The 24,988-nt window shown below is 38.7% G+C and overlaps 1 protein-coding gene across 10 annotated transcripts in view; it reads right to left on the reverse strand.

The window, feature by feature from the left end:
* The window catches only part of PLEKHG3 (pleckstrin homology and RhoGEF domain containing G3), a 59,856-nt gene that overhangs the window by 13,774 nt on the left and 21,094 nt on the right, over positions 1 to 24,988 (reverse strand). For all 10 annotated transcript variants that reach the window (XM_074236127.1, XM_074236126.1, XM_074236132.1 and 7 more), the window contains 11 exons: positions 9,916 to 10,308; positions 9,056 to 9,153; positions 7,736 to 7,805; positions 7,107 to 7,153; positions 6,837 to 6,987; positions 6,558 to 6,689; positions 5,716 to 5,898; positions 5,350 to 5,442; positions 4,045 to 4,131; positions 3,490 to 3,523; positions 3,009 to 3,107 (listed from right to left, as the gene is read on the reverse strand). In XM_074236127.1, the coding sequence (XP_074092228.1) occupies positions 3,009 to 3,107; positions 3,490 to 3,523; positions 4,045 to 4,131; positions 5,350 to 5,442; positions 5,716 to 5,898; positions 6,558 to 6,689; positions 6,837 to 6,987; positions 7,107 to 7,153; positions 7,736 to 7,805; positions 9,056 to 9,153; positions 9,916 to 10,269 (1,348 nt within the window). In that variant the 5' untranslated portion in view covers positions 10,270 to 10,308. The remainder of the gene's footprint in view (positions 1 to 3,008; positions 3,108 to 3,489; positions 3,524 to 4,044; positions 4,132 to 5,349; positions 5,443 to 5,715; positions 5,899 to 6,557; positions 6,690 to 6,836; positions 6,988 to 7,106; positions 7,154 to 7,735; positions 7,806 to 9,055; positions 9,154 to 9,915; positions 10,309 to 24,988) is intronic.

Consider the following 24,988-nt stretch of genomic DNA (forward strand, 5'->3'; position numbering starts at 1 on the left):
TTATTTACTAGACAACTAATCACTTTCTGGAGCAATTTATTACTTAGTTGACTCCTTAACTCAACTCTCAACCTTGCCCAATTGGAATAAGTAGGAGATACAAGTTACTGATCATTAATTTTCTACATAACAGCCATTCCCAAGGTTATTGAGCTAAGGTAGAGAACTTATCTGTTGAAGGTCATTGACCCAAAGGAAAAAAATAAAACTAATTACTGTATAAGCAAAGACCAAACAGAAACTTAAGTTTCTTTGTAATTATTTTAAATTACAACTCATCTGTTTTTAAAATTAAGAATAAAAAATAGAAAAGCATTCAACAATTATGACAAACAATTTAAAAATGAAGAGTAAAATCTAACAAACAAGTTGTCAAGGGACTTCCTCCATTGGGAACAAAAAAAGGCTCTTTAAAATGGCCTCAAAGTAGGCAAAGTAGATGTTATAAAGACCACATACTCAATGGGACTGGTAGCAAATAACTTGATAGCAGAGGACATGAAGAAACAGAAAAAAAATTTTTTTTAGAGTATGGGGGGGGCAGCTACATCATACAGTGGATAGAGCACTGGCCATAGAATCAGGAGGAACTGAGTTCAAATCCAATCTCAGATACTTGATACATACTAACTGTGTGACTCTGAGCAAGTCACTTAACCCCATTTGCCTCACAGGGGCAATTTATAATATGTATAAAAGCGCACACACACACACACACACACACACACACACACACACACTCTAAATCCAATGGATTGAAAGAAGGAAATCCTAAAATATCAGGAAACCATCTCCAAAAATTTCAGGATAGCTAATATTTTCCTGTACATGAGTCTTTTCTTTGGCTATGATGGTCCCCAAGTATTACCATTTTATTGCCAAAAACAGCCAATGTATATCTGATCCATAGTAGAAAAACTGCAGAAAAGTCAATTAAAGAAAATTCTGTTGATATGCACAATGCATGTTAAGAGGACAATATCAAGGAAGAAGAGATAAGATAGAAAGCAGGGTTGAAAAGATACTAAAAGAAAAAAGGATATTAAGCATGGTAGATTTCTAGAAAGGAAAGGGAGAAAATTAAATGCAGAAGTATAAATACAGAAGCACTATGAGTGAATGACACAGAGAGTAACACACAATTTGTGACCTTTTAGAAAATGCTATTAAAAGACTCGAGATTTAGGTTTTTTTTGCATAAATGAAAATCTTGCTTTTGGATAGATAATAATGATAAAAATATCTAATTTCTAATGTTCTAAGATTTGCAAAGAGCATAAGCTATTTCATCTGATTCTCATCCCTGTCAATGAGGTCCTAGAATTATCCCCATTTTTCAGAGGAGGAAAACTAAGACTGAGAAAGGTTTAGCAACTCAATATGGTTAAGGGAGGATTGGAACTCAGTTCTTCCCAATTCCAAGACTAGCACTTTAGCACTTGGCACTTGCTCCAGAGGCTAAGCAAAAGTAATCTGAGATTCAGAGTAGATTTCTACTGTAGAGCCTCAATGAAAAGAAAAAAAAAATTGTCAAGAACAATTGGGTTCCAAAGAGAATAAAGCCCAAGGGTCAAATATAGACATTCTCAAGCAGATATGTGAGGGCTTGTGGATTGTGCAGAGGCTAACCAGAACCTGGTAAATATTTGTTGAAAGTGAAGTCAAGTTCTGACTCCAGATCATTCAAGAAATTTTGAATACAATTATCTTTTAAGTCAGACAAGCTAATGTCTGATCTGCCATCAAGTGGAAAAATCTAGTGGAGCCCCTACCCTAACCACATCTGTCCCTGAGTTCCGGCTAAGGACAGTTGAGAGTAGAAACTGAGAGAAAGAAAAAAAGAAGTGTGAACAGGTTCTCTCTCTGACAGTGTCTGTCTCTTACTCTTTGTCTCTCTCATATATACACATAGCCAGGAAGTCAGCTCACCAAGACAGAATGAGATACTGTCAAATCCATTCCTGACCCAACATTATCAGAGTGATTTTTTGGAGGAGGGTGTGGTTGGATGGAATAGTATGAAAAGATGCAGTAACAGCAGATGCAACTTTTCTCAAAAAGAACATTTAATTCAAATAAACCAATGGAGTATAGTCCCAGGCAGAGAATGATCTGAAGGGATAATGGAATTTCCTCCCAAGACCCAAAGTAAATATTTCTAGTCTCAATTTGGTGCCACTTTAGGAAATCTGACTTGTTTTTCCCAGTTCCTCTTAACTGCTCTGCCATTCCAGAAGTGGGCTAGGGACCAACAGTGATGTCAGAAGAGCTAGTCCTCCCTTGTCCTGGAGATACCTTAGCTTGCAAGTTAGCTAAAAAGGGGCCCAGAAATATAGGAGTGCTAAGTTCAGAAAGAGTAAATAATGTAGCTTTCCCAGCTCCATGAGGAGAGAAAGAACAAGAGATAAATTAGGATCATAGAGTATTAAAGCTGCACCAACCTGCTCATTTTATAGATAAGGAACTTGTACACAGTAAGTGGTAGGAACAGAACTAGAACTCAGATCTCCTAATTTTAGTTTATTTATTCCCATTTTTTTTCCCCTGAGCTATATGAGCAAAGATACCATGCAGGGAAAAGATATTCCCAGCTGTCCACATAATCATATTTTATTTCAATGGAAAGAAGATAGAACAACAACTCTAAATATTTAGTTACAGAGATTCCAGGAGCCATATTCAAGGTTGGAGTAGGTCAGGAGTTAAGATAGTTGTCATGTTAACCTCTGATCTTTTTATCTGTGTCTTGTGGGTGAACTTTCTTTTATGTGTTCTTTCAAATAATAGGATAAGTTGACTCCCTTTTTCCTATTTGTGACACCATCACTTAGCACTGCACCTAATATAGCAGGTGCTGAATAAATACCTTTTAATTTCATTCATGCATTCATTCATTCATTCATTCACCCATCCATCCATCCATCCATCCATCCATCCATCCATCCATCCATCCAACTTTTGGCCTACTTGGCTGACAGTAGAATTTCACATATCATCTTTGTCCTTACCAGATTGTCTCCGACACTGACGCACTTGAGTGGGCATGTCATCTTGGGAAGACCAAGCCTTTTTTAGCCTTTCTGGGCTGTAGCGGTATCGGTTGGGGTCTACAAACAAATTATAAAACATTTCATTTTTTTATCTGTTAATTCTGTATTCTAAAATCTTCACACATCCAGTCTCCCTTTTCCTTCAGTTTCAGTACCTTAGATACTTCTAATGCCCGTTCTCATTTGCTAAAATCAGTGTCTTTAAGAAAGTAGAAGACTGGCAATGCTATCCACCCATTCCCAACAACAGGCTGCCATTGTCAGTATGTTCCATTCTCATCTCTAAGGTTGCTGCTCTTCTGTCCTCTAAGCTCCCTGGATACAGGAAGCCAAAAATCAAGCCAGGGAACAGAAAGTGAAGATAAAGATTGCCCATAGGAAATGCTGATATAACTACATATACATTCAGAAACAAGACAGGCAAGCAGGGAGAACTTACAATAAGAATCCATTTCCAAGATGGCTTCCTTAGCCTGGGATAAAAGAAAAAGGAATAAATTATTTCCAAACATCTGGTATAACTTTAATGACTCCTAAAGGACTGCTCAGAACTTTGCTGAGGACTCATGTCATCTACAGGAATCCCTTCTACATTCTGACTTTCCCTAATGCAATTTCAACATACCACAGGTTGGCATAAGAAATAACTATAATCCTCCCATTTAGGGGGATTTTGCAAAAGCTACAGATGACATGAAAAAGTTTGAAAACTTAGAAATGTATAAATTATGACCAAATACTTGACACAAATTTTACAATAAAATATTTTAAATACCCCGTAAAAGAAAATATTCAGACTTTTCCAGTACAAAGGGATGGTCGAAAGATTTTACACAAATTTTCCAGATTTTCAGATTCCATGATATAGAAGGATAACTGTATTCATCAGTCATCTTTTACCATAAGAAAGATATAGTGACTTCTTGAGGCAGTGATCACAATGTTTCCTTCCCACAGAAAGCCAGGAAGCCCAAGGCTCCTCTGTTCCCCTCACCTTTTGGGGAATAGTGGCATGATGATTCTCTAGGATCAGTCTTTTGATGTGATGGGTCCATGAACGCTTCTCTTCTACAGATTTGGCCTGGAAAAAAATTCAGGAGGAAAGAGCAATTGGGAAATTGTGCCAAGAGGCAAGGGATTAACCCCAAAATGCACAGTACCCTTCTGATTCCTGTAAAGATAACCTCTCCCAATGCAAATTAAAGCATCTCTGAGATATCACCTCACACCTCTCAGACTGGCCAATATGAACAGAAAGGACAATGATCAATGTTGGAAGGGATGTGGGAAATCTGGTACACTAATGCATTGTTAGTGGAGCTGTGAACTCATCCAATCTTTCTAGAGAGCAATTTGGAATTATGCCCAAAGGGCAACAAAAATGGGCATACCCTTTGATCCAGCAATACCACTACTGGGGGGGCAGCTAGGTGGCGTAGTGGATAAAGCACCGGCCTTGGAGTCAGGAGTACCTGGGTTCAAATCCGGTCTCAGACACTTAATAATTACCTAGCTGTGTGGCCTTGGGCAAGCCACTTAACCCCATTTGCCTTGTAAAAAAAAAACCCTAAAAAAAATACCACTACTGGGTCTATGCCCTGAAGAGATTATGAAAAAGAGTAAAAACATCACTTGTACAAAAATATTCATAGCAGCCCTGTTTGTGGTGGCAAAGAACTGGAAATTAAGTGAATGTCCTTCAATTGGGGAATGGCTTAGCAAACTGTGGTATGTATGTCATGAAACACTATTGTTCCATGGAGGGATGGGAATTCAGGGAAGCCTGGAAGGATTTGCATGAACTGATGCTGAGCAAGATGAGCAGAACCAGAAAAACACTGTACACCCTAACAGCAACATGGGGGTGGTGATCAACCTTAATGGACTTGCTCATTCCATCAGTGCAACAATCAGGCACAATTTTGGGCTGTCTGCAATGGAGACTACCATCTGTATCCAGAGAAAGAATCGTGGAGTTTGAACAAAGACCAAATGGAAAAAAACCTTCAATTTAGGGAAAAAAAAACCCATTATCTTACTATGTAATTTTGCTATCTCTTATACTTTACTTTTCTTCTTTAGGGATATGATTTCTCTCTCATCACATTCAACTTAGATCAATGTATAGCATGAAAACAATGTAAAGACTGACAGACTGCCTTGGTGGGGGGAAGCAAGAATAGGGGAAAAATTGTAAAACTCAAAATAAATAAAATCTTTCTTTAAAAAAAAAAAGATAACCTCTCCCATTCCTCTGCTTTAACACGGCCCCTGTATTACACAATACTGCATTCCTTACCTGGATACTATACTGTTGTTTGCTGTGCTTATAGTGAGTGACTGTGAAACACAAAGAGTCTCTTGTGCTCTCGATTAACATCAAGGAGGAACACTATCAAAGATCCAGGGAAGGAGAAAGAGGAAAAAATGTTAGACACTTTCTAGAAGATCAATCCAGAATGCAAAATTCTCATAAACTATGGGGAAATCTATTCTATATTCCTAAGGCAAAGACTGGGAGGGACAGAAATGAAAAGAATCAGAACCACAACAGAGGTGGCTCCAAACTGGACTCTGAAACAAGAAAAGGAACAGGCAGCTTTCCCACAAGAAGACAGAGTAGAAGTTCTAGTCTAGGTTGGGAGGAAAGGAAATGCCTGGTTACCGGGATGTGACCTTTGTAGACAAAGTGGTCTCCTCGCTTTTTAGTAATGAACAATGCCTTGTCAAAGAGAAAGAAAGTTCTCTCATTTCGAACTCGATGGACTCGGAAAGTGCCTTCCAACACCAGCTCTCCATAGGTCGTCAAGTCTGGTCCTTTCCAGTTGATCAGAAGGGACTGGATTTCCTGCAGATGAGAAATATGTCCCACATCAGATTCTAAAGATTCTTTTATTTCCAACAGATAGGAAAGAGCTGCAAAAAAGGATCAAGCCAGGATTAAGGAGTTCAGCTCTCCCCTTCTGGCAAAATTCAGGAGCCACAGTGTGACTCTAGGGTAGAGGAAATAACTAGGTGTAGTCTATCATATTAACAATAATAGCACAATACTAATAATTACTAGTATTTCTATATTTTTAAAGTTTGTAAAACATTCTATACCTGTTATCTCATTTGATCCTCACTGCAACCCTCAGAAATAGGAGCTATTATTATCCCTACTTTGCAGATAAACTGAGGCCAAATAAAATGAAGTGATTTGCCTAGGATCAGAAAGTTAGTTTCTTATTCAGGATTCAAATTCTGGTTTTCTTGTCTCAGTCCAGTACTCTATTATGTTACCTTGTTCTGTCACTACCATGTGATTTTTCATGACGAATATGACAAAGTTATTGATACACCTCCACCTCAGAACCAGCATGTAATCTGCTTGTCTTCTTAGGTCATTTCTGAAGGTTTCATCTGCTTTCCTCCCCTAAGAGGATCAACTGCATTGACTTACTTCATGATAGTTTTTGTCCTTTCACCCTTTTGACCTCCCTTCCTCCCTTCCAGTTCCCCAAGTACCTGTAGTCGGACAGCATGCTCATGCTTCCTCTTCATGTCATTGATGTACCAAGCCACACAAGTCATGGTATCGATTGCATCCTCAACCATCTCAAAGCCATCCTCCTCCTCATCAAAATGCTTGGCAATTTCCTACACAGGAGACAGAGAATATTAAGTTTCTGATCTCTCTTTTGAGACCCTGGCTGCCTACCCAAGTGTTGCCTTCCCCAATCCTGATCAGACCCCAGAGATCAAACCCCAACCAGATCTCAGAGATGAAGTCCAAATGCAGTTTACCTGAAGAAGGAGGTGGTACTTGAGAATTCTTTGGACAGGCTTCAGCAGAAAAGAGCCCAGGGGCAGAGAATGTTGCAAGACCTCTTGTCTGTCCCGGAAGAACTTGGCCTGGTGTTTGTCTCTCATACATTCAGTTAAGGCTGCCACTGAACTATAGGGAAAAGGAAGAAATGAAATCGTTGGGAAGAAATGGTAATGGTAGAAAGCAAAATGGTACTAGTTTGGTTATTCCTCAAATCTCCCTCCCCTTTCCGTCCTGGAGTTACTTACTTTGGGTAGTTGTTGCAGTATTGGGTGTAAATGTCAAATTCTTGGCTCTAAGGAAAAAGGGAAAAGAGGATTTTCTATTATGGCTGTAAACATAGACTTACCCAAGTCATACCTCTGAGACCCTCCCAGTGTACTTTGCCCCATTCAGTTTCCAAGTCTTTGGTCCCTATTCCCAATTCAACTGTACTATGCCTTTCTTCTTCATTGAAGACTATTATTTTTCTCTCAGATCACCTATAGTAGCCTATTACAAAGATTTATGGTCACTCTCAGATCGTCAGTAGAATTGTTCAAGTAATAAGTGTAATAGCTATAATAATGATAGTAATATTTATATAACACTTTAAATTTTGCAAAAATCTTTGCAAATATCATTTTATCCTCATTTTATAAATGAGGAAACCAAGGTACAATAAGGTTAAAGACTTGCCCAGAATTAGTAAATGTCTGAGGTCAAATCTGAACTCAGGTTTTCATGACTCCAGGTCCAGCACTCTCTCACTGTACCACCCTAGCTGAAACTAGCTGAAATTATCACCACCATCACTATCATCAACAGCATCATCATCATCAACATTAACATGACATTTTAAAGTCTGCAAAGAACTTTATGTATCTTATGTTCTTACCCTTTCTACAAAACAATTAGCCACAGCCACTGGATCATTATTACAGCTGTCCAAGTCTTTCAAGAGTTGACTGAGTGAGGAGAAAGAAAAATCATCAGATTTGGGACTCACTTCTTTGCAGCTGCCACAAGCTTTATCCAATTGCCTTCCCCAGTCACTAACATGCTCCAGAAAAACATCCAGCCCTGTAAGTTAAGTCATGCTGTGTGGTCTGGAGGCCTTTCAACCAACCGCATTGAATGTTATACAACCAAGAACCACAAAGCTCAGCCAACACTGCACAACCAGAGAAGGTGAGGGAGGGAAAATTATTTTCATTGAATGGGATGGGTAAAGGGGAGGGATATTATTACCCACCTTTAGGAGGGAGTACTGCTCCAGCGCTGGCAGAGGGAGTCAAACACACAAAGGGAAAGATTAAAGGAAAGGAAAAAGAGAGTCTCTCTGGGATAGACATTAAAGTTCCTGGATTAAGTATTTCAGGACATGAACCAAGGTGAGATTCTCTATATACAAGCTCAGATGCAGTTATCACAAGTCAAAGGAAAACTGCAAGTGACCCCAGGGACATTTTTTCCTGTGTTTCCCTTAAATGTCTCCCTCTTCATTTGGTCCTACATTCTTCCAATCTTTTTCCTGCCCTCAAGAAAGTTCCTTTCCCCCAGAACCATAATAACTCGTCCTCCTACATAACCCAGAAAAAAATTCTACCTGTATTTTTCATCTAATTTCTAAAGTTCATCTAATTTCTGCTCTCTAGGACCCTTTCATTGAGTTCCTCCTAGGGAGAATTATTATCCTGCCTGTTCTCACCTATTTAGACACAAGGTATTATTATTATTATCCCTATTTTCCCCCCTCTTCTAATCATGTTATTTCATAGAAGAGATCACAGACAAACCAAAAGAATTCTTAACCATTTCAAGTCACCAGGATCATTTAGCTTGTCTAGAAGCCAGTGGAAGATGTAGAGGAATTACTGACACAAAAGTAAGGGGAGAAAGATAGAGGAAAGAAAAAGAGTTATCCTTAAAGAAGAAATGGCAGTAACAACCTATAGTCTAGGGGACTTTCAAGAAGCCCCAATCTATGGAGGTAAACCAAAAATTACACTAATATTTCTATCCAAAGAAGGAGGTACTTCCAAGTATCCAGTAGTTCTGGCTTCTAAAGGAGGTTGTATTGGCAGAACTAGGTCCATCCCAGAGTAGAAAGGAAGGGGTACTAATGAGGGAAGGCAGGAGTGAAAGCAGACTCTTCATTCAGCATTGTGCCCCTTACCCCTATCCCAACAAGAGAAGCTCTTGAGTTTTCACTCACCTGTTTAATGCATAGATGTTTTCTATGTTTCCAAAAAGTGCACTGACTTGTTCAGGTTTCAGCAGCCCTGGTGTATCGATGATCTTCAAAAGGTAATCCTGTCATGGGAGAAGTCAGTTGAGGACAACATGATACCATTCCCACTGTACAGCATACTCTGGTATCACTCATTCCTATTCCTTTTTACTATTTTGATAGAGCCCCTTCCCAGCTTTATTCCTTGGGAACTCCATGAGAATACTCATTGCCACCATGTCAACTCTAAGGGTAGTGAATCTGATGACTATATCCCTTTCAGTCCCTCACCCTTCTCCCTTTCCTCCTGCCTTTCAGATATTGATGCTCCCAGGAGTCTACATTCCAGTGACTTAGTTTCCTGGTCTGACTAGTCAAAGAAACAACGGGGCAAAACTGAAAATCTGTGGTCTCAGTAAATTCAGATAAACAAGGCATCTGAGAGTCAAGCTCTCTTTCTAAATTTTAGTTTTGGGATATGAAATTACTGAGACTAAATCTTTTTTAGATTTTTCAAGGCAATGGGGTTAAGTGGCTTGCCCAAGGCCACATGGCTAGGTAATTATTAAGTGTCTGAGGTCGGATTTGAACCCAGGTACTCCTGACTCCAAGGTCAGTGCTCTATTCACTGTGCCACCTAGCCACCTCCCCTGAAACTAAATCTTCAAGAAAGTTTTTCCTTTCTAGTGGAGAAATCAGCTAATAAATTGGCTACTGTAGAATCCAAATCTCCTTGACCTATTTTGGAGACATGTGCTCCAAGTTCCACCCTTCATACCACCATGGTCTGGGGGAAAAAATGATTGCATAGGCAAGGAGACCTTGCCTATGGGGGAGTGGCTCACCTCAACAATGCTTCGGAGATCCTGTACATACATGCGCTCTGTCTCTACAAGCTCTCGCACCACTCGGCCTAGGTAACTCAACTTGTGATGTCCAGGCCCAGGTGTAGACCGGGAGCTAAATGGGGAACCTTTTAGGGATCCTCTCAGATTCAGCCAGCTACTGGAATTGTTATGGTTATTAGGAATATAGCAGGCATGGATGGAGCCAGACTCTCCCTCAGTTACAGGACCAGTTCCATTGTGCTCTTCCATGGTCTGACTGTCCCGGGATGAGCCTGAAGAAGAGATGGTAGAGGCCAAGCTCACTGGACGCTCTTGGGTCGCATCTTGATGTAAGGAGACTGAGACAGGCATCCTGGCATTGCTGCTTAGTGAAGGAACTTTTGGGTCATTCTAAAAGGACAAAGGAAGAAAATTTAAGGCTTGAAAGCATAACAGATCTCCAGCTAGAACCTAGAAAAAGGGCCTCCAAATAGGAGAGACTTCTCCTAGAAAGATACTTGAATGTCTCCAGGGACCCCAGAATAAAAGTCTTCCTAGATCCCAGTGGTTGCTGGCTCCTGAGACACAAGCAGAGAAGTAGTCTTAGACCTTACACTATCCCCTTATACTCCATCTCCCAAATGAAAGAAGATGAACGAAGAAATGAGATATCAGTCCTGTTCTTTTCATTAGCGAAGTTCATAGCTCCATCCTCCAATCACAAGGGCAGAGGATACTGATGATGGATGAATAACAAGACTGACAAGTTAGTGTTTACTTGATGGACTATGCCAGGGGAAGTCCCCAAGGGATTGAATTTTCATCTTCAGTTATCCCTTCCACATGATAGTTTCAATATTATTGCAGGTTGGCATAAGAAATTAAATGGGAATTTGGGGAAATTTTGTGAAATTTGCAGACAACACATGAAGACTAGCAGACAACACAGAGTCTATAACCAAATTACTTAACCCAAATTTTACAATAAGGTATTATAAATACCACATAAAAGAAAAATGAAACAAAAACTACTCTGGTATGAAGGAAAGGTCAAAAAATTTTACATGAATTTTCCTGATCACAGTGATGCCATACCCCTAACCCAAGATGTGAAGGGATAACTGCATTTCAGAAGGCAATAGAAGGAGCCCAAGTTAATCAAGTGATTTATGAAAACTTTCCTAAACAAAAGATGGTTATCAAAAGCTACTTATTGGAAGCTCACTCTAATAGCATATTATACTCTGTGCTATGCAGGGTGAATTAATCAAACACTGATGATAGAAGATATTAGATAGAAGATAGATCTCTATCAGCATTGACACACCTTGCCCTGAGAATTTATCTGGAACTCCATCTCCTCCCAGAATGCTGGATTGGTATCTGTCATCTTCAGTTGTATCATATACATAGTTTATAAACTAAAGATTTAGAACCATTAAACTCCCTGGATTATTTATTCTTTGAAGGGAAAAGCTCTATTATTATGGTATAACAGAAGGAACTTGGAACTAGGACTTAGGAGAACTGGAATCTAATCCTAGCTTTGTTTTCAATGTGACATTGAGTCATTGATTAAGGCCTTACCATCTCAATTTTGCATTTATAAAATAAGACAACAAACTTCCCTACATACTCCTTCCTGTTGGATGAGAGGATCTGATGATTTGGGGGCATATAAAAGTACTATATCAAAGTCATGGTTAACTTGACTCTCTCACCACTATGACTAAGTTCTATAAAGTTTAAAGAGTAATAATTCTTAAAGAGATCTTATATGGTAAATAGCCATAGATGACATATAAACAAAAGCTCTTTGGAGGGGTCTTTGATTTTTCAGAGTAGAAAGGGTTCCTGAATGCAAAAAGTTTAAGAACCATTGGACTAGAGCATCTGATGCAGTGCCCTAAAAACTGATTACACAGTTAATCTTTCATTCAATTATACACAAATTTATTAAATACTAACTATGTGCTTGGGTCTTCCTAATTCCAGGGCCTATACTTTATCCACTATGCCAAATGGTACAGTGGACAAAATGCCAGGCTTGGAATCAGGAAAACTTATCTTCATGAGGTCAAAGCTGGCTTCAGATATTTACTAGCTGTGTGACCCTGGGTAAGTCACTTAATCCCATTGCCTTAAATAAAATAAAAAAATAAAGCCATTTATTTCAAGAGGGAGGGAGGGGATTAATAATTTGTATGGGAGTCAAGAAAGGCTTCATAACAGAGGTTAAATGACTTGCCCAGGATCATATAGCTAGTGAGTGTCTGAGGCAGGAATTGAGTTCTGGCCTAGTGTTCTAACCACTGAGCCCTCCTCCTAGCAAAGAGAACTATCTAAAAGTGGGATGGTATGCCTCAGGATGAGATTGATAGTGGATAATCCCTTGCTAGGAATGCTATAGAGAGAATTCCTATCTGAGGTCCTGATCTGTAATCCCTCTTCGAGGGAAGGGTCTTTTTATTTATTTGTTCATTTATTTGTTTAGCTTTTCTTTATGTTCCCAGAACTTGCTTAGTACCTGTCACAGTAATGTGTAATACATAAAAAAATGAAAAAGGTTTCATGAAAGGGGTGACATCTGAGTGATGCAAAAACCTAAAAAAAAAAAAAAGACGCTAGGAAAAGGTTCTTTCGGGAGGCAGGATTTTAGTTGAGACTGGAAGAAAACCAGGAAAGCCAAGAAGATAAAGAGATAAAAGGAACAATAGAGTTATGGGACAGTCAATGAAAGTGTGGTCAGGAGATAAGAGTATCTTGTGGGAGAACAGTAAAGGAAGTCAGTCACTGGATTGTAAGATTCATGGAGGTGAAAGGTAGGAAAGGACCAGGTTATGAAGGACTTTAAAAAACAATGGTCAGGGTATTAAGTTGTTTGGCTTAAGTCTACTTCTAAGAATGAATGAACAAATAAAAAACTGTTATGTGCTTATTGATTATCAAAGTACTGTGCTTTTTTTTTAATGAGAGGGTAAAAATAATTGGAAATGACAAATTGGAAATGACCCCTCCCAAGAAAAAGACCATCAATAAAACATTTCTCTCCCCAAATTAGCAGTGAAGACTGTATGTAACTAGGTCTTCTAGACTGTTCATGACAGCTTGCTGCCTCATAAGAGACCCCTGAGAAGATCAATAAAATGATTTCAGTGACAGCACTCTGAGCTCCCCAGAAGAATTTCCATTGATAAATGTAATAGTGCTACATTTGATTCCATTCTCAAAGGAGCCATTAAATTAACTTTGCCTTGCATTTCTAAAGAGTCTGCTAGCAACTTAATACTGTGTCATCGAGCACAAAGCAAGACAAAAACACAAGATCCTTCCCTGCCCTTAACCCTTGACCCAGGGAGAATGGATCTTTGCTTTGGTTCAGAGCTCACTGTCCAGAATCTGGTATCACTTCCTGCTTATTCCCATATAAGGACCTATCCAGAATAATAGAGGTAGAGAAATCCACAACCCCAAAAATCCTTCTCCCAAAAAAGGCCTCATGGATGACCTCCAGATTGCACCTAGAGACAGTCAAGTCCTAAAGGACAGCTAAAAGAAAAAGGCAAGAGTTTATAAAGGATCCCTTAGAAACTTATGTGGCAATCTTTTAAACAAAAGAATCAAAACAGCTATAACTCTCACAATTAGGGCCCAGTGATGTGCAGACTGATCCTCTAGAGGATCTTCTCAGAGTTAATCTTTAGCCAACCTGCTTCAAGTAGGCGCATGAGGAGCCTAGGTGTAGGAAAAATCTATTTTCCTCATCAGAGGTGGTACCCCGCCCCCCGCCCCGGTCCAATATAGCTGCTTTCCTCCATGAAGACCAAATTCAATTTTGACAGCAATGTCCATTGCAATTCCTGGGAAGATGTTAGAGGAAGAGAGAACCTGAAAGGTTTCCTTTCATTCCCAATGAGCCCCAATATCTTGGGCTTAGTGGGAATTCTGAGACCCCTGAGAGATGGGAACTTTTTAAAAATAATACTTATTTTCCCCAATTACATATTAAGACAATTCTTTAAAACATTTTAAAAAAGTTTTTGAGTTCCATATTGTGTTCCTCCCTCCCTTCCCTCCTCCCTGAGATGATAAACAATCCCATATAGCTTATACATGTGCAATCATGTAAAAAAAATTCCATATTAGTCATTTTGGAAAAGGAAGGAAGGAAGGAGGGAGGGAAGGAAAGAGGAAGAGGGAGAAAGTGCCTGCTTCAGTCTATATTCAGACAGTATCAGTTCTTTGTCTAGAGGCTGATAACATGCTTTATCATGAGTCCAACTTCTCACACCATATACCAAGATAAGACCAAACTACCCAGTTTACTACCCATGATTTAACAATAAAGGTTGGGGCTTTTAACAGAACTCTCTTCTAGTCTTACTCTCATCCATGTGCTCTACAGTTCAGGTCACCTTGCATTGCTCTCCCCCAGACATGTCATCTTTTCCCCAGACATGTCATCTCTCTTCTCTGAGTACTTTCATTGACTATTCTACATTGTCTGAAATTCTTTCCCTTCTCATTGTCATCTCCTGGCTTTTCTAACTGCCTTCAAAACTCAGTTAAAATCCCAATTTCTGCAAGAAGCATTTTCCTGTCCTCCTTAATCTTAGTGCCTTCCCTCTGATACATCTCCAAATTATTTTTGTAAATATCTTGTTCCTAGATAACTGTTTGCATGTTGTCTTCTCCATTGGAAATTCAGGTTCCTTTTTATGTGTTGCCTTTATATGTGTTCTGAACACCTAAGACAGTGCCTGTCACATAGGTCTTAATAAGTGCTTAAGTTACTAGCTGATGAATCTTATCTCACAAAGGAGCAAGAACTAAGACTGATAATTAAAATTGTCTCCTGAAGAATGACCTTGGAACTTATCAGTCACTTTACTAGGTAAAATATAGTAAAAATATAATCAAAATTATTATATATATATATATATATAAAATCAAAATATAATCAATATTCCATGATGACACTATTTTAGTGTATAAAATGTTATAGGTTTATATCAGATTGTTACTGTTGGGGAAGTGGGAACTTAAAGGAGGGAGAAAAATTTGGAACTCCATCAAAAAATTAATATTGTAAATTGGAAAAAATAAAATCATATTTACAAAAAAAAACCCAAAGATGTTATAAGATCTTATGTATCAAGAAAGGATAAAGATCAAATGAGGATTAGAGAAAAAAGTCAATAAATTCCATTAAAAAAACTGTTAGGATTCAAGTTCAATGACATCTGGACCCCCAAAGACTTTAATCAGAACTATTACTATTGTTGGTTGACTTTAAATTCTTGGAAGAGACTATGACATCAGGAAAGTGATGCCTCACTTTCTCCCTCAGAAACCATCTGGGTTCAGTGGCTATATATGGATTAAGATGAATAGGGATGGCCTAGCTAGAATTTATATAACACCTTAAAGTTTACAAAGCACTTTATGTATCTTATTTCATTTGATCCTTACAATAGCCCAGTTAAGTAGGTATTATGCTTTTTATCATCCCCATTTAATTGATAAAAAAAGTGAGGCTGAGCAAGGTAAACTTACTTAACCCTCAATCACATAGCTGATAGTAGCTGATCATCTTCTGGACTAGCAGTCCACCACTACTATACCACCTAGGTATCCACATAGTGGTAAGAATCAGGAAGACCTGGGGCTTACAGACACTTTAACCAGCTGTGTGACTCTCATTGAGTCACTTAACCTATCTTGACTTCTTCACTTGAAATCACATTGGATTGTTGGAAGAATCAAATGAGCCTTTGTATGTAAAATATTTTTGAAATCTCTAAAGGTGGTATAAATTTTGATTTCTTTTTCATAATTCTCATCACCAAACCTCCACTGGAGAAACCCTAAGTATTCCCTCCCTGGGAGGAGTAGCCATACTTTTTCTCATGTGACAAGCATCTTATTATATAAGAACAGTCACTTTCTATAAGAATTTCCAAGTCCCTTGTTGAAATCTCTTAGGATCAAAGTTATGGAACTTTAGAAGTCATCTAGCTAGTTCATACACTTTACAGATGAGGAAAGTGAGTCTCAGAGTTGTTATGACTTACCCAAGATCACACAGGTAAAGTTAGAGGTGAAAATGGAATTTAGGTCTGTATCTAAGTCTTCCAAATGCTAGCCCTCCAAGGAGAATCAAGGTCATTTCATCATCATCAGTCAAAGGAGTTGGTCATTTATCTGGTCAGGCTCACAGTGAAGGACTCAAGTCCTTAATCTCTCAGGCCTATAGTCTTATCAGTTACCTTGGAATATATTTCTTTGCCCAAGGGGAACAGAGAAGGAACAAAGTGCCTACTATGTGTCAGATTGAGACACAGCAAAAGGATGACAATCAGAAACTCAACCTGTCAATAGTGATACCAGGCATTATGGTTGTTTGGTCATTTCAGTCATGTCCAATTCTTTGTGACCCCAATGTGGGATTTTCTTGAGAAAGACACTGCAATGGTTTGCTATTTCTTTCTCCAGCTCATTTTACTGATGAGGAAACTGGGGAAAACAGGGTTAAATGATCTGACCATGGTCACAGAGCTAGGAAATGTTTAAGACCAGTCATCTAGCTGCTTGCCTCTGGAAAGCCACCATCTCCAAACTATTTATTTGTGAAACCCAATAATCATTTTTTTAGAGTTTACACTGTACACATTTGGGGTTTAATATCTCTTCTTTGATGACAACAGAGAAGGAACTGAGAAATATGCCTTATAACTGAGGGGGAGAATGGAACCTAGTATCCTTTATTTCTTTGGGAGTTGAAATCATTAAAATCTTAGTCCTTTAGCACTGAGATCTGATGACGTCTAACTCTTCCTATTTTACTAAGGTTAAAGCTTTATATGTACTCTCACAGAATGGCCTGTAGTATGTGTTTATGTGTGTGAATAAAGTAGATAATTAGATAGATAGCTATAGACATCTAAGTATTTGTGGATATGTGTATATATATATACACACACACACACACATATGTACACATACTTCTATTGATCTACATATACATACATATAAACATATATAGCATATAGGTTCTTACTAGAATCAACATCTAGCCTTAGTGCTAAGGCCAAGTTTTCATTCCTTCAGTCAACAATCATTTATTAGCACTTAATGTATACCAAGCATTGGTCACTAGGTGCTGGGAATATAGAATCAAAAATAAATAGTCCCTGCCTTCAAAGAGCTTATTATTCTAGTTGTGAAAATATCTCATCATAGAGTCAACTGGAAAGTTCTGTGGATGGAGTGTTGATCTCAGGGTGAGGAAGATCTGAGTTCAAATCCTTCTTCACAAACTTACTAGGTGGGTAGCGTTGGACACTTCTGTGGCATTCAGTTTCCTCCTCTGTAAAATGAGGATAAGAACAACTACCTCTCACAGGTTGTTGTGAGTACCAAGTGAGATAATTTGCTAACCTTAAAGTACTATATAAATCCTAGTTATTAACTCTGATTATTATATATAATAAATGGAAAATATACAAAGTAATATATTCCTCAAATTATCTCCCCTCTCCTCTTCCCTGTTTCTCCTTTCCCTCCCCATCCCATGAATATTGGTTTTCTTAGCCAACTAGGCTTGGAACCCCCTAGTATCAAGGCAAAAAGCTGTAAAACAAAATACCCTAGGACTATGCCTAACCAGCAGCAAACTTACTAAACTCTAGAGTCAGTAAAATCAGATGAAGTTTCAAGAGTCATAAGCACTTTGGGTTCAAGAAAGAAGTAAGGGATGGTGGGAATAGTGAAGGTAGCAAGGGGATGGGAATGGCTCTCTACTGACCTCTGTGCCAGTAGCATGAAGATCTCCAAGGATTCCCTAGAAAATCCTTTGGCTCAGCACAAACATGTAAAGTGCTGAGGAGACTGACATCATCCTTTCACCTACAAGCCACTCAACCCCACACCCAAGCACTGGAAATCAGCGCCACACCCTGTTGTCTGCTCTCTAGAAACAAGAAGGGAGAAAGGGGAAGAATCTCCCACCCCCCAGACTCCAAGTGCCATTAGCCATATTCCCCAATGGAAAATTTAAATCAACTTCCATAAACTCAACCAATTTCTTCCTCTGTGGACTTTAGCAGGCTTCATTCCAAACTTCCCCATTCTCATGTTGAAGTGATATTCTAAGAACTCTGAGAAGTTCTTCCCCTCAGCCATTTCCCTTTCTACACTTTTGAATTCTCCTTAGGAATGAATGCCAGTTGGCATGGAGTAAGGCAGAAGAAATGGGTTAAAAAAAAAAAGGGTGGAGCAGCAGGCTGACTTCAACATGGAGATCCCCAAGTGAGTTACTGAAAAATCACTTCCTCTCCTCTGATCTCCAATACTGCTCCCCACTTTGTGTTCCTTCTCACAACTCACAGCCTGTTCAAGTGCCCCATTCTCTCATCTGCCCAGCATCTGTTCACCACCATCCCCTATTTTTCTCCCACAACTCTCTTTATCCCATCTTTAACCAGTGACCAAAAAGGGGCCACTTAAAATTAAGAAACAGTGACGCATAACCAGCACAAATTTAAGTATGTAATTGGAGTCTTTCTTACAGCAAAAGGACAGGTTTATCTGGACAGGTTTCTTATTACTGGGTTTTGGGCTCTTTTACTTTAATAGAGTTTCTTCATGGTAAGGCATCCATTTTCCACCTGATTTTCACAGGGACTGACACTCAAAAAAGGGTGTGAATGTTCCCTGGGAAAGTTACTTTGAGGCTCAGTTTGAGCAATGTGACTGTCACCATAGGAGTGTGTGACCAGGCAGAATTTTTGTGATAGGCAAACCCAAGCCATCTCAAATTTACTGAAAAATAAATACCCCCATCCTGTGGAAATATTTCCCCTCCCACACTAGGGCAGCAAGAAGAAGAATTTGGGAGAAGGGGACCATCTCCCTAGGACTTAAACTGTAGGGAAGGGGAACTGGGAAGAGAATGCTGTGTGGTTGCCAAGGCAACCTGATCAACTTTGCCACTAGATGATAACATTCACCAGAGATGATCATCCAATGCTTAGGAAGAGTACCTACAAAATTCTTCTACCCACTACAAATTCAGAAAACTTCCTTCTCCCTCATATCTTATTTTCCTTATTTCTAGTTCTCTAAGAAGTGAATCTCTGCTACTTAAAGTTTCCTTTATATCTTCCTCAAACCTTGTACAATATAATACCTGTGGAATGAACTGTAGTCCTCTTATCACCCTTGTGATCAAAGAAATAAGTGAAATGAGGGTTCAAAATACCACTTGGAATCCACTTCATTTCCCCTAGCCAGGAAATGAATTTCCACTGTAGTGTCATTAGTCAATGCTAGTGAACTTTGAACGGTCCAGAAAGGGCCCAGGAGAAATGGCTAGGCATTCACCCCAGCAACTAATCATTTAGCCTGAAGCCATATAGGCAAAACTACAGGGAGCCAGTCTGGAACAGGAAAGAATAAGTCTAGAGTTTCAGGACAGAACTCTATCTCTGAAACTTCTCTCCTTTCATGGCAAACCATGAATGAAACAGGCCAGTTTGATCTTGGGAGATATCTTCCACAACCTAGTGGGGAGAGTCTTATCAGGTCCCATGTCAAGAGATCTTCAATAAATGCAAATGAATTAGAAGAATGTCCATATTTCACAGATGATGAAACAAAAGCACACACACACAAAACACACCAAGTAAATCCCTTCAAGTTTTCTGGTACAATTCATTGAAAATGTATAGGATTAAAAAGATGGACAAGACAGACATTGCTTTCAAGGATCTAATAGGGGCAAACAACATACAAACTATACACAATACACAAACAATACACAAACACAAACTATGAAAGAAATAAAACTGAGGAAGAAGTATGAAGTCTTTGTTCTAGCCTTCCCTTCATACATCTCAAACCAAGGTTTTAGTTTTACTGGGAAAGGGTCGGATGAGAATGGGGCAAGCAAGTAGCAACAACTAGTTTGGAATGTAGTGTACATGGAGAGTATTATGAGGTAAGGCTGGAAAGCTGATAGGAATCATCAAGGAAGGCCTTGAAGGCCAAGATCAAAGGTTTATGCTTTAATTAGTGACTTCATTTCTGAGTCAAGATGTGGTTCATTAGGAAAATTACTTGAAGAGTAAAATGAAGACTGGACTGGAAAAGAGATCAACTTGAAAGCAGAAAAATCTGTGAGACCTCCTGTTAGAATAGTCTAAGAAAGAAGGAACTAGGGCCAAAATCACTGAGAATAGAAAAGAGAAGATTAATTGATCATATTATGCAAGTAAAGTCAATAGCATTTGACAACTTATTAGATGTGAGGCAAGAAGAATGAGTCAATGATAACTTCCAAGTTACAAGTCTGGATGACTAGGATGAGGGGGAGAAAGGATGGAGGAGGAAAGAGAGGTTAGTTTATTTACTGTGTTCCAGTCATGGTGATATGTACTGAGGATACAATACAAGGAAAAAAAAGATAGTCCCCCATCTCTAAGAACTTATATTTTGATGGTGAAAACCATCAGAAGAAACTGGACTGAGGGGCAGAGAGGAGGGACTGGGGTGCAAAGGAGAAGGTAGAAAAGTTCACAGATTATTTGTGTCTGGCCCAGAGATTCACCAATCAGGAGGATTAGGAGAGTTTACTTTCATAAAGAGGCAGCTAGGTGGCTCAGCAGACATGAGTGCTGAGCTTGGAGGTTAGGAAGACCTGAGTTTAAATGTGGCCTTACTAGCTGCATGACCATGGATAAATCACTTAATCTGTTTGCCTTAATTCACTAGAGAGGGAAATGGCAAACCACTACCTTTGCCAAGAAAACCTACTGACAGTATGGTCCATGGGGTCATGAAGAACGAGGCATAATAACTGTCATAAAAGCCAAGGAAAGGGGAAGGTAGATGGCACAGTGAATAGAGCACCAGCCCTGGAGTCAGGAGTACCTGAGTTCAAATCCAGCCTCAGACACTTAATAATTACTTAGCTGTGTGGCCTTGGGCAAGCCACTTAACCGCATTGCCTTGCAAAAAAAAAAAAAGCCAAGGAAAGAGTAGCCTGCAATGTTAAAGACTAAATAGAGACCAAGGACAATGAAAAAAGGAAAAAAATGTCACTGGAGTTAGCAATTTGTGACCTTGGTGAAAGGTATTTCAGTGGAGTAGTGGGAATGAAAGTCAGGTCTGAATGAGTGATGAGGAATTAATTTTTTCCTAGAAAATATTAACAAAACCAAGGTAAGTGGGGCAGCTAGGTGGTGCAGTGGATAGAGCACTGGACCTGGAGTCAGTAGGACCTGAGTTCAAATCTTCCTTCAGTCAAACCACTTAATCCCATTGCCTTGCAAAAAAAAAAAGAGGAAAAAAAAAGGAAAGTCTTAGATGTCCCACTTCACTGTCCTTTAGAGTTTCATCTCTGTAAATAAGATAAAGCTTTCCCAGATAAGAAACCTTCTTATTATTAGCAAGGTCCTCAGCCTCTGGAGCTACCAGGAGGTTCTCAGAACCAGTTATTGCTGGGAAGCAGAGAGGTGGAGAGAAGGCTAATTAGTGACTGCAAAGGTGACCTTGTCTGGCTCACTGCATCAGTAAATTGTTGTAAGGCCACCTGTTGGGAGGGGAGACTGAAAAAAAAATGGAGAAAACAGGGACCAGACTGTTCTAGTTTAGAATATTTACCATTGCATCAGGTTCAAAGGACTTGCTGAATCTCAGAATGACTTAGGTAGCTAGCAATGGTCCTGTTACATTCTCCTAGACCTTGAGACTACCTGACAAAGAGAACACCTGTGCTTCATATCCCCTTTATACAACACTGACCCCACAGAGAAAGTCTTTCTTCCCACAATCCCTCTTAATTCTAGTGTTTTCTGTTTATTAACTATTTTAAAATTATTCTATATTTAGCTTATGTGTCCCTATTTCTTTGATTACTATAATCAGGTGGCTAGGTGGTGCAGTGGATAGAGCACTGGCCCTGGAGTCAGGAATACTTGAGTTCAAATCCAACCTCAGACACTTAATAATTACCTAGCTGTGTGGCCTTGGATAAACCACTAAACCCCATTGCCTTGCAAAAAATAAAATGTACTTTTTATTTCCCATATAAATAAGGTGCAAATAAACAAAATACAGCATTAACAATGGTTCCAGTTATCCAGGAGAAATCTGGGTAAGCCAAGAGCATGGAAGAGAGTTAAGGCTTCCAGAGAGATGTGTGATGTCAAAGAGGGAATGGAGGATACAACAAATTCCTCATTTCCAAAAGCATAAATAAGAACAAAAACTTAGCAGAGATATCAATGGGGATTAAAGACATGTCTCAGCAGGCGAATTTCAAAAAACCTGGAAAGATTTACATGACCTGATGCTGACTGAAATGAGCAGAACCAAGAAAACATTGTCCTGAGTAACAGCAACACTGTGAGATGACCAACTATAATAGATTTGATCCAAAATAATTCTAAAAGACTTGCGATGGAAAATGCCACATCCAGGAAAGAGCTATGGAGTCTGAATATACATCAAAGCATACTTTTATCATGTGTGTTTTTATCTTTCTCACAGTTTTTCCCTTTTGTTTTGATTCTTCTTTCAAAAAATGAGTAATATAGAAATATGTTTAATATATCAAATTGCTTGCTGTCTTGAGGTGGGAGAAAATTTTACAAAAATGAATATTGAAAACTACATATAATTGGAAAAAATACTATTAAAATATTAAAAAAAAAAGGGAAGAAAGCATGACTCAGTACAAAGAATGAGGAACTAACAGCTGGAAAACCTGGGCCTTACCTAATGTGCTTTCTGAACAAGTCACAAACACTGAGCATTTTCATTAGTCACAAGGCTGGAATGGCACAGACAAAAGAAGTTAAGGTTTGAAATTAGAGAAAATGCATGTAAATTCTAGTCCTGTTACCTTTGTGACCTTCACTAAATCACTCTTTCTGGACCTCAGTTTTCTCTTCTATAAAATAAAGGAGTTGGATTAGATGACTTCCAAAGTCCCCTCCAGCTCTAGTCCTAAAATCCTAGGGACTCAAAACCACCTGTCCTCTCTACTTTTGGCAAGTTCTTATAGCAAGGAATTATGGCAAGGACTAAATGGGAGAGTTCAGATGGATCTGTGACCTTCTCAATCTAATATTCCCTCCAGTGAGGCAAATCCCAACTTAAGCCCATGTACCTTCTGTCCATGATCTTATTTGCCATAAGATATCTACCTAATGTGCTTGGGACCTTCCTTTTTCTCCTGATGTTGAGAGGACACTAGTGGAACACTCAAGTTTTTCACCTGTCATTCTTTGTCCATCTTTTCCTTTTATATTGCTAATAGCCTTTATAGTTCTTCAAACTTCCTCGTTAGTAATATATTGCAACCTGTTCTCACTTTAATGTATGTCTCTAAAACATAGGATCATTAAAAGAAATGTGATAATTTCCAGAAAGTGATGTAGTCTGATTTCCAGTTCATTTTGGGCCTATTTTGTACCATCTGTTCCAAATATACATACTGATGGACAAAGAAAGAGGTAGACTGTAGGCTGTCCATTTTACTACATGTCATTGTATGGACAACAGATATTCTTCATCCACTTTGTTTTTCCTATGTGGAAGAGTAAAAAAGTTTTAAGTAGTTACAGTTTTCTCCGAAGAAGTTATGCAAGTTCCTCATACAACCAGCACATCTGCAAAAGAAGAACTTCACTATCCACAGAGAATTCTGCTACTTGAGTTTCAGTTCACTATTTCTAACAATCTATTGGATTTGGCAAACTAAATGTCCTACAGATGTCTCAAATTCAACAAATCCAAAACTGAATTCATTACTTTTTACCACAAACCAGCCTTCATTCTGAACTTCTTTGTTTCTGTTGAGGGCACCTCAATTATCTCAATCACTGTTTCAAAATCTTGGTATTATTGACTCCTCACTTTCACCAACTATTGGATCAGTTAACAAATCTCTCATATATCTACTTTTTACTCATCACCTTAGTTCAGATCCTGCAATAGTCTCCTAAATGCCTTTCTTTTTCTATCTGCCTCCTCTCCAGTTTATGACACAGCTGCCAATTGATTTTCCCAAAGTTAAGGTCTATCCATGTTACTTCCCTTTTCAGTAAAGATCAGTGACTCCCTATGAAACTCATTATGAAATAGAAGCTTCTTTGATTACTTTTTAAAGCTGGCCCTTACCTTCTTATCCTTTCTTGTTTTTTTTACAATAGAATGTAGCTTAAATAGCCTCCTTGCTGCTTCTTGCCCATGACATCTTAGTCATTATTCCATTCCTGGAATAATGCCTCCATTTTAACTTCATCTTTTAGAATCCTTGGTTAAACTATCCTTCTCCTCCTCCTCCTCACTGAGAAGTCACGGACTCAGATTGAAGGTTGAAAAATATATATATTTTTTGGACATAGACAATATGGAAATTTGTTTTGCTTGATTGTGTATATTTGTTATAAAAATATAAAAAGGGGAGAGCTTTATTTTTTATTTATTTAATAGGGGAGAGAAATGTGGGGATAGATTTTATGTGAAAAAATTTATTAAAAATAAATCCTGGGGCAGCTAGGTGATGCAGTGGATAGAGCACCAGCCTTGGAGTCAGGAGTACCTGAGTTCAAATTCAGCCTCAGACTCTTAATAATTGCCTAGCGGTGTGGCCTTGGGCAAACCACTTATCCCCATTTGCCTTGCAAAAACCTAAAAGAAAAAAATAAAAAATAAATCCTGTGATTCCACAAAAGAAAAACCAAAAAGAATCTTTTTTTTTCCTTCTAAAACTCTGCTTAACCTTCAATCTCACTTTATACATGAAGCCAGAGACTCTCAGCTACTGGTTTGCTCCCCACTAAAAGAAAAAATATTTTGTAGCTTTTGTAGAGACTGATTTGTTCTTTCCTGTTGTTTGACCTTACATGATCTTTCCCCTCAGTGGACTATAAGCTACTTGAGAGCAGGGCCTTTCTTATTTTTGTTGGGTTCTTCAGCTCCTAGTACAGAGCTTAAAATTTGCTAAGTGTGAACTCCTCATTGAAGGGGATGCTTCCCTGTTTTACACCTTCCTGATGTTTATTAAGAGAATCACTGAACA

This window comes from Macrotis lagotis, chromosome 4 (assembly GCF_037893015.1).
Source record: "Macrotis lagotis isolate mMagLag1 chromosome 4, bilby.v1.9.chrom.fasta, whole genome shotgun sequence".
NCBI classification, from domain to species: domain Eukaryota; kingdom Metazoa; phylum Chordata; class Mammalia; order Peramelemorphia; family Peramelidae; genus Macrotis; species Macrotis lagotis.